General features: G+C 43.1%; 1 protein-coding gene across 1 annotated transcript in view; it reads right to left on the bottom strand.

The window, feature by feature from the left end:
* Positions 1-13,291, bottom strand: part of LOC124776049 — a 392,161-nt gene that overhangs the window by 54,850 nt on the left and 324,020 nt on the right. The window contains exon 3 of the mRNA XM_047250889.1: positions 6,728-6,829. Coding sequence (XP_047106845.1) covers positions 6,728-6,829 — 102 coding nt within the window. The remainder of the gene's footprint in view (positions 1-6,727; positions 6,830-13,291) is intronic.

Below are 13,291 nucleotides of genomic sequence, written 5' to 3'. Positions count from 1 at the left end.
TGTAAAAGACTGTAGCCATTTAATACAGTCAGGCAAACGCAGCGTCAACATCCGATGTCTTCTTCCCCTCTCTATGGTGCATTATGCTGGGATGGGCAACAGTCTTCTTGTTATGGACTAATATTCCGAAGGACGACCGTTCAAATCCCCGTTCGGCCACCCAGATTTAGGTTTTCTGTGGTTTCTCTAAATCGCTCACCGCAAATTACGGAATGGTTCCTCTGAAATGGACGCTGCCAATTTCCTTATCCATATTTACTTCCGTCTCTAATGCCACTGTTGTCTCGTGACTTCAGTCGTCTTTCGTCATTTTTGTAGCGGGACTCCTTTGGACATTCTGCCTCAATCACTTATGCTACCGCACTCGAGTTTAGGCTTGGACGAATAAAGCAGAAGACAGTGTTTTGCGGAGACCTCTGGAAGAGGTTGTTGTGATAATTGTGGATGCGCACTTTATCAAAGAATGTTCACTGCGCCTCTTAGCAGTGAAGCGCAGTTCTGGCAACTGCAGAATACTGGAAATGCCATCGGTACCGTCATGTTTAGTTGTTACTGCCAATCTAAACGGCTACCCACTTTTAACGCATGCGCTAAGCATTCTACTGAAGTAGCACTCCACGGAATTAGCATGTCCGCGCAACCTGCTTCAGCAGAGGTGCCGGTTAACACGATACTGTTACTAAGGCCTCTGCTCCCAGCTTTCTCACGTCCTGAGGAAGACGAAAAACCAACCAGAGATTCGTAGCTTTCTGTTTTTTGCATAGCTGTGAAATCAAATAACCAAAGCCTCATCGGCAAGTTTCTAAAATAGGTCACTTAAATTGATGAACATATGTGATGAACGCAGGTCACAGGAATACAGTAGGTGTTAAATACATCATACTGTACGTTAGTGGTTTCGTATCGCACACAATGTCAGCCATATTATGAATCTTCGATATGTACTCGTATTCTGCAGTACAACGACTGGTCTAGAAGACCAGAAATATGCTTTTCCGACGATGACATGTCGCAGAAAGATCAGACATTTTTGAACGTTTCAAGATGCACTTGAGATGGCTACAAAGCTGAAATCATGATTATGTAAAATAAACAAACAATTAACAGTCAAATGGCGGAAATTTCTATAAAAACTGGGGAAAACGGTCCGAATTAAAACTGAAACTTTGTCATACCAGTTTTCTTAGTAAAGTCAAAGTTCTCTGCGTGCATTGATAGTGAGATGGCTTCATAGAGTTTATCTGCGTATTGGACGTAGAAAAGGATCCACAACGAATTCTCAGTTTTGAGGACAACTTGAAACTGTTTCCTTCTTGTCTAACCATGAAGTCTATTAAACAGTCTCGGTGCATTTGTCGAGTTATTATCTCTACGAAAATCCGACCTTTCGACAATATACTCCATGTTATTCGTCAGAAAAATAACTCTTAACTGTAGAAGAAATGATGATCTCTGCACCAGAGATTACACTGCTGCCAACACTGCAACTACGAAACGTCACTCGCAGCATCTTTGTTTCCTTTACGACATATGACACAGGACACACTCCTATTCCTTCTCTTTTTTTAAGAAAAAAATTCTAATTCTGTTTGTTCACAAGATGTGTTGGAGATTGTCCTTGACTGTGGGATGAAAACTGGTAATACTCTCCCAGTTTTGACCGAAATTAGTTATCATTAATGACAAACTGCAACTGAGACTGTTACAACAGATATTTTTAAAAATAATAGACTTGCAGCATCTCTCATGAGAACACTCGTATGCCATCCATTACCCTCTCATTTACTCCTAATTAGGAGGTTGTCCTTGGTTACTGGGCAAATGCAGGAACTGCTAATCCTCTCACATTTATTCCTAATTGAGTACCTTCTGCCTCACTAGCAGCTTCTCTGGCAACTGGCCGAAAAGAACGCCGATTCTATAATGAGCCGCATAGCAAACAGCTCTCTCTACTCCTTCACGTAAAGAATGAAAAGTACACAAAGTTCCTCGGTTCAAGTACCAGCCCCCAACCAGAGCTGAGTGCAAATCCCTTATCTCTCTCGACTCCTTGCAGCACGGAGAAAATCGCTCTCTTGTGACCCTTGTTGCACGAAATTTGTGAATTTTGCAATACTCGATCTTAGCGTGTTTTTCTGGTTATACCCTGCAATTAGTTGTAAAAGATATTTTGTAACCTCTCTGCAACGTATTTCTTAAAAATCTGGTGATACACGTTTTGCTTCAGAATGCTGTTGAGACCGCTTATTGTTTGGTTAAAGAAATATATTTACTGATGAAGTCAGAATGAATACGTTATTGTTTTACGTGTAAAGATTTAAAGGAAGCTACGTAAAACACTCAGAAAATTTCAAATTTAAATTTCTGAAAACAGTCTCCGTATTTTTTTCAGAATACAATGGTACGTTGCAAGTGCTGCATATCCAGGATGCTTGTCCTGGCACGAAGCACACCTTCGTGGAATTTCTGTTGGTTTCTGCAACTTCCGCCACTTGAGAAGAAGTTGATTGCCATCATTGCCATAAGGGAGTTCTTGCGTCAGGAAGTGTTTCACTGACAAGTATTTGGTTACTCTTCCCCAAAAACGTACCATTACTCCAAACGGAAGCGTTAAATTGATTTTCTGTTGTATTTCGAATAATTTCAGACTGCTTTTCAAGGAGGCTGCTGTGATGCACAGAGATGTAAATCTTGCATTCTTCTGTTAGCGTTGCAAATTTCTCAAAATGTGGCCACTAATGTTTAAAACTACCATACAACTGCGCCAAAATGTAAATCAACGGTCTGTTAGCAAAGAATTTGGAATTTACTGGAAGTTATATGCAATGAAACAGAGAAGCCGTAAACTCTGAACTATGCACTAATTACAGTAAGATGACCTGCCGCTAAATGCGCGCAAGCTAATTTATCACTACTGTTGGTGATAGCAACGTTATTTGGTAAGTGACATCTTGCATAAGTGGCGATAGCATACAAAAAGTCAGTCACCATGTAGCAACGATTGAAATTTTTACCACTCATGATTTGAATCACTGTGTCACCAAGAGTTACAGTTATTTACACATATTCTAATTACCACTGCTCGTTTGATGATTGATCGCCCTGCACCGAAGACAGCGGCACTTGTGGGTTCTGTCAAAGATGCTCCGTAAGCTTGGGTTTTACAAGATCCCCAGAGAACGTGGCCTTTCGTATATTAGGCAGACGACTCGTACAATCCGGCAAAGATATATTTAACACCGTAGACATCCCTGACTCTTGCAGCACAATAAATCTGCTGTGGTAGAGCGGTGCATTGATACCGGTCACTCTATGCCGTATGGAAATGAAATTCTAGCGTCAATTTCATCTTTCTTGGGACTCTGCGGTGAAAGAGGCTATCGAAATTCGTTGCCGAAAAATTTAACTAACAAAGATGGTGATTTCAACGTAGACAAAACATGGAATTCAGTGCTTCATTCAATAAACTCACAATGACATGGCTACAGTAGAGCTAAACATTACACATCGATATCCCTGTACGGATTGACTGCGTAACGACAGATTCAGTTTATGCATACTCTTCGCCGCCGACCAGTGCCTCTAACACTTGTCGCTTTCTGTAGTTTAAAACAGTATCGTTCTCCAGCTTCAGTTGGCCCACTCTGAAGATGGCAGAAATTTATACAGCGGAAATATTAGATAAATAAGAAATATAGTTTATGTAGCTTGTAAACTGTTCAAATCATCTCTTTTTCTCGTGAAGTCTCGAATAACCCGACACATTGTGATTCACAACACGATCGTGAGAGTTAGAAAATGCAAGTTTTGTATTTTACACAATTCTGATGTAAATGCACACTGATAAAGCATAAAGGTGACATAATATTAATAATTTTAAGAGGAACATTATTATTTTTATATTTCTAATGTACTTCACAGCATTCTTCAGTTGTAAAATCGAGAACATTTGGGTTTAGTATTATACTCATAGTTATGCATAATTGTTAGAAAGACGAACTGAGCAGAAGATGGTATTTCTTTCTGCTTTCGTGATGTACTAATCGAACAGTTAATTCTTGGTAAAGGACATCTATCGTACTGATCACACAAACATGTCATTTTACTGAAACTGATACATCTGTGTCTGTGTTCGCTAGGAACGGGTATTACGTTTTGGTTGGAGGCAGTTGTAAAGCTGTATCATAGAGAAAGTTAGCTGTTCTTGTAAAGAAGTGTGTTAATTCGCAAAAAGTGCAAAATATGGCGTAAAATAATTCTGAAGAGAAAATACATTCCTGCTTCATTTTGTTACTAATTTGATGTGCTGATAAACAGAGACTGGACATTTCTTTGCAGCTTTAGCGTGAAGAAATCATTAATCTACCACGACCGTGCCAAGCGAATGAAGAATTTACAAAAAAATAAAAATTTATCAGAAATATGTTAAAAGCAAAATAGTTTTCACTGATTCTCTCGCTCTCTACTTCTCTCGAAATTTAATGTGTGAATGAACTACTTGCTCTATTTGAATGACACAGCAGTTGACTCCTGTCCAGCGAAAATGTCTGTTATTTTTCCTTTTCAACAGGATCTTGAGGCACACACAATGTAAGTAACTCAAATGGAAAAAAGAAACGGAGACGACAAGTTTTCTATTGGTTGTTTCTCATGTTCAGGGTGTTTCCCAATTCTAGAGAGTGTAGAGGGGACCCAGTAGATCAAGTTTTACATAGGAAACCTTGTGCGGGAACGTCATACATCGACGCTACACGGGGTCAAAGTTACAGACGCCGGCGACTAAATGTATCAATTTGAGGCAAGTGTTCCCGTACCGGAAACGAAGGAGTCGAAAGTTTTAAACAAAAAAGGTGCTGATAGCTCTGACAATGGCATACATGTACTGGTATTGTTGATACTAAGATTATACGGTAGACAACTTTCAGAGGTGGTAGCACGGACATAAAAAAAGAAAAAAAACTGCAGTAAGCATGGGCTGTAAAATGTATACCTGAACTATGAGGAGCACCTTTTCGTCTTCGCTTCTGTGGAACGCATCTCCTCCATTGAACGGCTGCCAATACCAGTTAACACATGTATTTTAGAGCTCCAGTGTACTAGACTTTTTTTTTTTTAACAGTACCATCTCCGAAAGTTGGCTACCCTACAGTCTTAGCGACAACAGTAGCAGTACATGCATTCCACTGTCAGAAGTATCAGAACAGTTTTGGTTTACAGCTTTCCACTCTTTCGATTCCGGTAGAGGGATTCTTACATCAAATTAATATATTTATCCTGCTCGGTTACCCTAGAAAGTTTGTAACATAATCGTGAAATCACCCTGCATATAGAAAGATCTACTGGCACCGGCGCCTACATCTTTCACGTTCTGTAGCGTCGTTGGATGAATTTTCGGATATGGGTTACAATGTAAAACTTGATCTAATGAGTCCCCTCTACAACTTGTACAAAAAAATGGCTCTGAGCACTATGGGACTCAACTTCTGAGGTCATTAGTCCCCTAGAACTTAGAACTACTTAAACCTAAGTAACCTAAGGACATCACACACATCCATGCCCGAGGCAGGATTCGAACCTGCGACCGTTGCGGTCTCACCGTTCCAGACTGCAGCGCCTAGAAGCGCACGGCCACTTCAGCCGGCCAACTTATACAAGTGTGTAACATGAACTGTCGAACACCCTGTATACATGTTGTTAATTAAAGTCCTCTGCCCGGTTTTTCTGTCTGTATGTCTACAGGAACTACTATAAGGATTCTGAAATGGTTTTCACTAAAAGATAGATTCACGAGGTTGATTCGAATATACAGGATGTTTCAGAAGTGCTGGTCAATATTCAATGATTTGACAGGAATGATCATTCGAAACAAAAACGTCAAGTAAACTTTGGCTCCAAACGCATACCTTAAGAGCTGTGAGCAATTCTTGATCTTCGATATTGTGAAACAAATCTCTTCTACTACAAGCACTTTGCTCTCCATATTTTGGAAAATCGTAGTATGGACCAAAACAAGAAAAAATGTCCAGTAAATGTGTGCTCTAAAATGCATACCTTAAAAGTTATGAGCACTTGTTTATTAGAAGAGTTGTGTTTCAAACAAGCGAAGATGAACAAGTGCTCATAGCTCTGAAGGTACGCGTCTTAGAGCACATTTTTACTGGAAATTTTTTCTTGTTTTGGTCTATACTGCGTATTTCCAAAATACGGAGAGCAAAGAGCTTGAAGTAGAGGAGATTCATTTCATAGTACGAAGATCAAGACTTACTCATAGGTCTTTAGGTATGCGCTTTAGAGCCCACGTTGACTCTTTTATCTCGAATTATCATTCCTGTTACAGTCGCTAAATATTGACCGTCACTTCTGAAACAGACTGTATAATTTACTAGCGCTACGCTAGACGAGTCGTTGAAACTGGAGAGTGTCGCCAGCAGTTCATAAGGCTTTGGGAGAGACACAGTTTTATGACTAGAAATGCAGTCAGTCAAAAAATACGTCTCGACAAATGCTTGCATCGTCAAAAATATGAAAAGAAATTGTAATATGCGAAACTCATAGAAATATGGTGCAATCAGTTTCCTACAGTAGTGACAATTTCTCATCTCACGGCGAACGTTCAAGTAAAAACAGACGGAACGTTATTTGCTTTCCCGAGGATGATGTTAAAGCTCTACTCTTTTAGTTGCGTTCGTTGAGTTACGTCAGTGTAGTAGGGCATTGAGTGACTCACCAGTTTCGATGGCGAGGAAGTGTTGTAGGGAAAGCGACGCTTTGGTGTGTCCCTGCTTGTAGCGTTCTTTGCTGTCCCGATACAGCTGCAGGTGTAGGCAGTCTGAAACAAAAAAAGGTCACATTTTTATTGCGCAGCAAGGTAATAATCTCAAAGTTACGTAATAGAGAGCGAACAGGTACTATTTCAAAAGGGAACTTTCAAGGACTGATTAACAGTTTCTGGGCTGCAGGAACAAGCGTGTTATTTAACTTTTTTCCCTCTTTCTCGGCTGCAAGTGAAAGAGCAATCGTACTGATATATCGGGAATACGTTTGGGTAATTAACATCTTTAAGTGATTAACATTGCAGGATATAAGGTTACTGTATGCGCGAGGTAAGCCGTTGAAAATGTGGAATGCTGGCACATTAACAACCGGTGTAACGGCCAAAACGTTGACGGGCCTGCATTGTGTTGTACAGGTGCCGGATGTGGGTTTGTGGGATGGAGCTCCATGCAAAAGCACTTGGTCGGTCAATACGAGTACAGGGGTGGATAATGCTGCTTGTGGATGACGATGGAGTTGTCGTACGACAATGTCCCATACGCGCTCGATTGGAGACAGATCTCGTTAACGAGCTGGACAAGGCAATATGTCGACTCTCTGTTGAGCATGATGACTACAACACCGGTATGTGGCCGAGCGTTATCCTTTTGGAAAACACCCCCTGAAATGCTGTTCATAAGTGGCAGCATAACAGGTCGAATTACCAGATTGACGTAGAAATATGCAGTCAGAGTGCGTGGGATAACCACGAGAGTATTCCTGCTGCCATACGATATCGCACTCCGGACCATAACTCCACGTGTACGTCCAGTGTGTCTAGCATTAAGACTGGTTGGTTGCTGGCGCTCACGTCGCCTCCTTTTAAGCAACACTGGACCTACATTGGCACCGAGGCAAAACCAGCTTTCACCAGAAAGCTCCACAGTGCCCTCTTTTGAGCTCTCGCTTGACACCACTAAAGGCGCAAATGGCGGTGGTTTGGGGTCAGTGGAATGCACGCTACGAGGGTAATGGAATGTAGTCGAATAAAGTCGGGTGATGCTGAGGGAATTAGATTAGGAAATGAGACACTTAAAGTAGTAAAGGAGTTTTGCTATTTAGGGAGTAAAATAACTGATGATGGTCGAAGCAGAGAGGATATAAAATGTAGGCTGGCAATGGGAAGGAAAGCGTTTCTGAAGGAGAGAAATTTGTTAACATCGAGTATAGATTTAAGCGTCAGGAAGTCGTTTCTGAAAGTATTTGTACGGAGTGTAGCCATGTATGGAAGTGAAACATGGACGATAAATAGTTTGGACAAGAAGAGAATAGAAGCTTTCGAAATGAGCTGCTACAGAAGAATACTGAAAATTAGATGGGGCGACCACATAACTAATGAGGAAGTATTGAATAGGATTGGGGAGAAAAGAATTTTGTGGCACAACTTGACTAGAAGAAGGGATCGGTTGGCAGGACATGCTCTGAGGCATCAAGGGATCACAAATTTAGCATTGGAGGGCAGCGTGGAGGGTAAAAATCGTAGAGAGAGACCAAGAGATGAATACTCTAAGCAGATTCAGAAGGATGTAGGTTGCAGTAGGTACTGGGATATGAAGACGCTTGCACAGGATAGAGTAGCATGGAGTGCTGCATCAAACCAGTCTCAGGACTGAAGACCACAACAATAACAAAGTGTTTGGTTCGGAGATGTCCTTGAACTAACCGATTTTTAACCGTTGTGTCACCGTGGTGCCAGCTGCTACTCTTATTGCTGTTTAAGAAGCTGTACGATGCGCCAGAGTCATAGGCCGAGAACGGTGGTCTTCCCTCTCGGTAGTGCCACGTGTCCGTTCTTCTTGCGACCATGCATTCTTGGGCCCATAGCTGCCAGCAATCGTGTACAGCCGCTGCATGCCTTCTAAGTCTTTCAGTAATATCGCAGAAGCAACATTCAGCTTCTACTACCGCTATCGCACGACCTCGTTCAAACTCAGCGAGGCGTCGATTATAGCATTTTTGTCTTGACTAACACTACTCACCACGTCCAGTCTCGTAGATAACTAACGCTTGCGAGCGAAATCTGTATAGACATCATATTTCAGACGTAGAAACATGTCTGCCAACTGTCGATTCTGTCGCACAACTCCTTCTTGGTGCTGAGATTTTTTTCTGTCGGCGAATTTTGATCAAGTAACCAACATGGTTACTGCACTATTGCCAAACGCGATAGTACAACGGAGATGCTGTCCCAACTCCAGTCGTTCAAGCTACAAGACAGACCCATGTTGCATCGCAAGAGATATGCTGCTAATATTCCGTGAGCGTGAGTTGCAAGTCGTACGACGCAACATATTTTTTCTTTCACATAAATTTCGCTACGTGATCATACGGATAAAATCAAAGAAATTCTAAATCACACGGAGATTTACCTTCAGCAGGGCTTCCCGACCTTTTCAGCTGGCGGACCCCTTCTTCAGTCGAAAATCCATGGCGGGCCTCTAGTCAGTCAAGAGCACAGTAACTTAAAATTTCAGAGTGAAACCCATGGGACATGGGACCTGAAAGCTTCTTAATGCAAGTGCCATGTTCCCAGTGACCCCCTGCCCCCCCCCCCCCCCCCCCCGAAGTATCAATAGTTTTTGGTTTAGAGATGAAATGAAAACAGCTTGAAATTAGCGAACCAATTTGAATTCCCACAGTATCCTGACACTTACTAGTGGATTTACTCCCTTTGTTCAACACACTATAGCCTGATTAAAATTACGTGGTAATTGAAATTTGACACGATGGAGCTTTCTTCCTCCAAGAGCAATCAACGTCACGTCCAAAGTGTTCGCTGTTGACAAGCTGTCACTTATGGTCTGTTCACTTCCACTATTTGGCTACTGTTGTGTAAGGAGCATGCATATTTCTTAACAGTCGTGTGTGTGTGTGTGTGTGTGTGTGTGTGTGTGTGTGTGGTTTTTCTCGAAATCCGAAGAAAAATGTTCAAATGTATGTAAAGTCTTCCTTTGGTCGTCCTCCCTCCTCATTCATTTCAACTGGGAACTTCCCTCGTTGTGCACCCTTCTTCAATGATCCTGACTTCAGCCACCGATCCATGTTAGAAATAATAAACTGGTCAAAAATCGACTTATGAAATAGGTAGTGCACTGACAAGGCAAGTTTAACATTTAGTGATGCCTGGGGCCGCATACGTGCCAACGAGCGCTGTGATTGGTCGACAAAGCTCGCTCCGCGCATCTACTCCCGTGAGCCGGCGCACAAACGACCCCCGTATTGTTGCTAAACAGTCGATCAGAGAAGCCGCAATCTCCGGCAGTAAACTGTGTATACGTTCTGACTTAGGAACCGCAAAGGCTGCTTGGGGCCTTTACCTGAAGTAAAAGTACACATGTTTTTCACACGAAAAAAACAATAGTGATGAGTTTGATTTTCACATTTTTATTCAATAATTTTACTCATTATTTTATACGATTTGGTGAAAGGTGGCTGCGGACCCCCTAGAAAGAGCCGGCGGACCCCTAAGGGGTCCGCTTACCACAGGTTGGGAAGCCCTGACCTACAGTATTCTTCCCACTCACCATTCACGATTTGAACAGGTAAGTGTGGCAGGCTAGTGAGAGGTGGTGGTGTGAGTGGTGAGGGGGGGAGGGGGCAGGAGGGGGGGGGAGGGGCAGGAGGGAACGATAGTGGCAGCAAAAGTACCCTTCACTACACATCAAATGGAGACGAACGTGGCGTAGATGTAGATGCAACAATACCCAACACAACATGAACACACGAACGTACAGTATTTATGTCAACGTAAATGAACATTACACGCATGCTTTACGCTGTGTCAGAAAAGTCATGGGATTTTGATAATCAGACATACAGATGTCGATAGTATCGCTTATACAAGATATAAAAGGGCAGTGCGTTGGCGGAGCTGTCATTTGTAGCCAAGTGCTTCATGTGAAAAAGTGTCCGCCGTGATTACGGCCGCACGAAGCGAATTAATACACTATGAACGCGGAATGGTATTTGAAGCTACACGCATGGGGCATTGTATTTCATAAATCGTTAGCGAATTCACTATTCTGAGATCCGCAATCTGAAGAGTGAGCCGAAAGTACCTATCACCGTGGATAACACAGTAGCCGCCGGCCTACACTTAACGACCGAGAGCAACGGCGTTTGCGTGCAGTTGTCAGTTCTAACGGACAATCAACACTGTGTGAAATAAACGGAGAAATAAATATGGGAATTACGACGAACATATCCGGTAAGACAGTGCGGCAAAACTAGGCGTTAATGCCGGCCGGGGTGGGCGTGCGATTCTAGGCGCTACAGTCTGGAACCGCGAGACCGCTACGGTCGCAGGTTCGAATCCTGCCTCGGGCATGGATGTGTGTGATGTCCTTAGGTTAGTTAGGTTTAAGTAGTTCTAAGTTCTAGGGGACTGATGACCTCAGAAGTTAAGTCCCATAGTGCTCAGAGCCATTTGAACCATTTGAACTAGGCGTTAATGGGCTATGTCAGCAGAAAACCGACTCGAGTGCCTTTGCTAATATCACGACATCGCCTTCAGCGTCTCTCCTCGGCTTGTGACCACATCGGTTAGACCCTAGATGACTATAAAAACATGGCCTGATCAAACGAGTCCCAACTGCAGTTGATAAGAGCTGATGGTAACGTTCGAGTGTGGCATGGCGCAGATCCCACGAAGCCATGGACTCCAGTTGTCAACAAGGCACTGTGCGAGCTGGCGGTGGCTCCATAATGGTGTGGACTGTTTTTGCATAGAATGGACTGGGTCCTCTAATCCAACTGTTACGATCTTCGACTAGAAATGGTTTTTTGGCTGCTTGCAGACCATCCGCAGCCATTCAAGGAATTCATGTTCCCAAACACCGATGGAGATTTTATGGATGACAGTGTGCCATATCACAGGGCCACAACTGTTCGCGATTGGTTTGAAGAATATTCTGGGCAATTCGAGCGAATCATTTGATCACTCAGATCGCCTGACATGAATCGAACATTTATTGAACATACTCAAGAGGTCAGCTCATGCACAAAATCGTGCGCCGGCAATCCTTTCGCAATTATGGCTGGCTATAGAAGGAGGGGACTTCCAACGACTTGCTGAGTCGATACCACGTCCAGTTGCTGCACTACTCCGGGCAAAAGGAGGTCCGACCCGATGTTAAGAGGTATTTCATAACGTTTCTCACCTCAGTGTAGCCTGCGTGAATACTTTCAAAGCAGATGACACTGTCATTACATTAACTAGTTAGTTGACTGCAGTCGCTCTTTCACCCGATAGTCTGGGATGAGTGGAATACATAATTTTACATGCTTCTAGGCTTGAGATTCTGTTCATACTTATGCCAACCAACTTCTCACTCCTACTAACGCTTAGCACGTGTAATGGGATTTTAGAGACATATTATCTAGATTAATTCGGTATGTACCAGAGGTACTACTGAGGCACATCAGTAAAGACGAGGGTGTCTAGTGAGGAAAGAATAAAGAAGAAGCAGTCCGTCGTCTCTGCTGGTTGCGAATAATACGCGAGAAGAGGCCTATCTCCGAAGTGATCGAAGTTCCCACTTTGCAGTGTTGATCTAAAGATATAGAGAACGAGTTAGCAACAGGCGTGGAGATGAAAACAGAGCGTGCTGCGAAGAACTGGGCGATAACTCAGGCCGAGACAGCGAGCTGTTACGAGAAAAAGAAGGGAAGCAACAGGTGGCTACCGCAGGAGCCGGTAGCCGTCGCACACGTACAGCAGTATAAGAGGAGACGACAGGCGGCGCTGCTGGAGGGAGCAGGCAACGGACAGGGCTCTTGCCTGTCATCCTCCTGAGCTGAGCTGGGGACTCCGGCCCGCCTCGCGGAAAAGTGAGCAGCGGAGGACGAGGGAAACAACGCTCACTGGACGCTTCTGCCACCCCCCCCCCATTCCCCTCGCCCTAGCTATATAACTCTTCCCAGAATATCAGGCAATACTTCTGTGACGGTTTTCTGGTGTGTTCCACCAGACCGATTTAGGAAGTATGAAGTTGATGCACAAGTTCGTTGCGCTTTTGTTTTGCATCTTGACATTACAGTTGCTATGGATTTATTTATCGATTGTCATTTTATATGTAGTTCACTGTTGCTATTGGAGTTTACGTATGGTCATTTTTTCATTTGGAGGTAGCGAATGGAGCTGTGGACCTAGAAAAAGGAGTGCCAATTTGAGAAATCGAAATACTTTCGATATATTCTTCTGTTTGAGTTCAATAGAGGGGTGACGATCAATTTGGCGTTAGGAAGGGTAAAGGCAGCAGAGATGCAGTTGTAACGTTGGGGCTGATACTGGCAGCGCGAGTAAATGAAAATCGAGATGCGTTCATACTATTTCGTGACCTGTTAAAAGCATTCGACAATGTGAAATGGTGCAAGATGTACTACATTCGGAGAAAAATAGGCGTAAGCTATAGGAAAAGAGGGGTGGCATGCGATATGTACAAGAGCCAAGAAGGAACAATAAGAGTTGGCGACCGAG

This window comes from Schistocerca piceifrons, chromosome 2 (assembly GCF_021461385.2).
Source record: "Schistocerca piceifrons isolate TAMUIC-IGC-003096 chromosome 2, iqSchPice1.1, whole genome shotgun sequence".
Lineage (NCBI taxonomy): Eukaryota > Metazoa > Arthropoda > Insecta > Orthoptera > Acrididae > Schistocerca > Schistocerca piceifrons.
The sequence above is the reverse complement of the archived record's forward strand: the minus strand, read 5'-3'. Positions and strand labels throughout refer to the sequence as shown.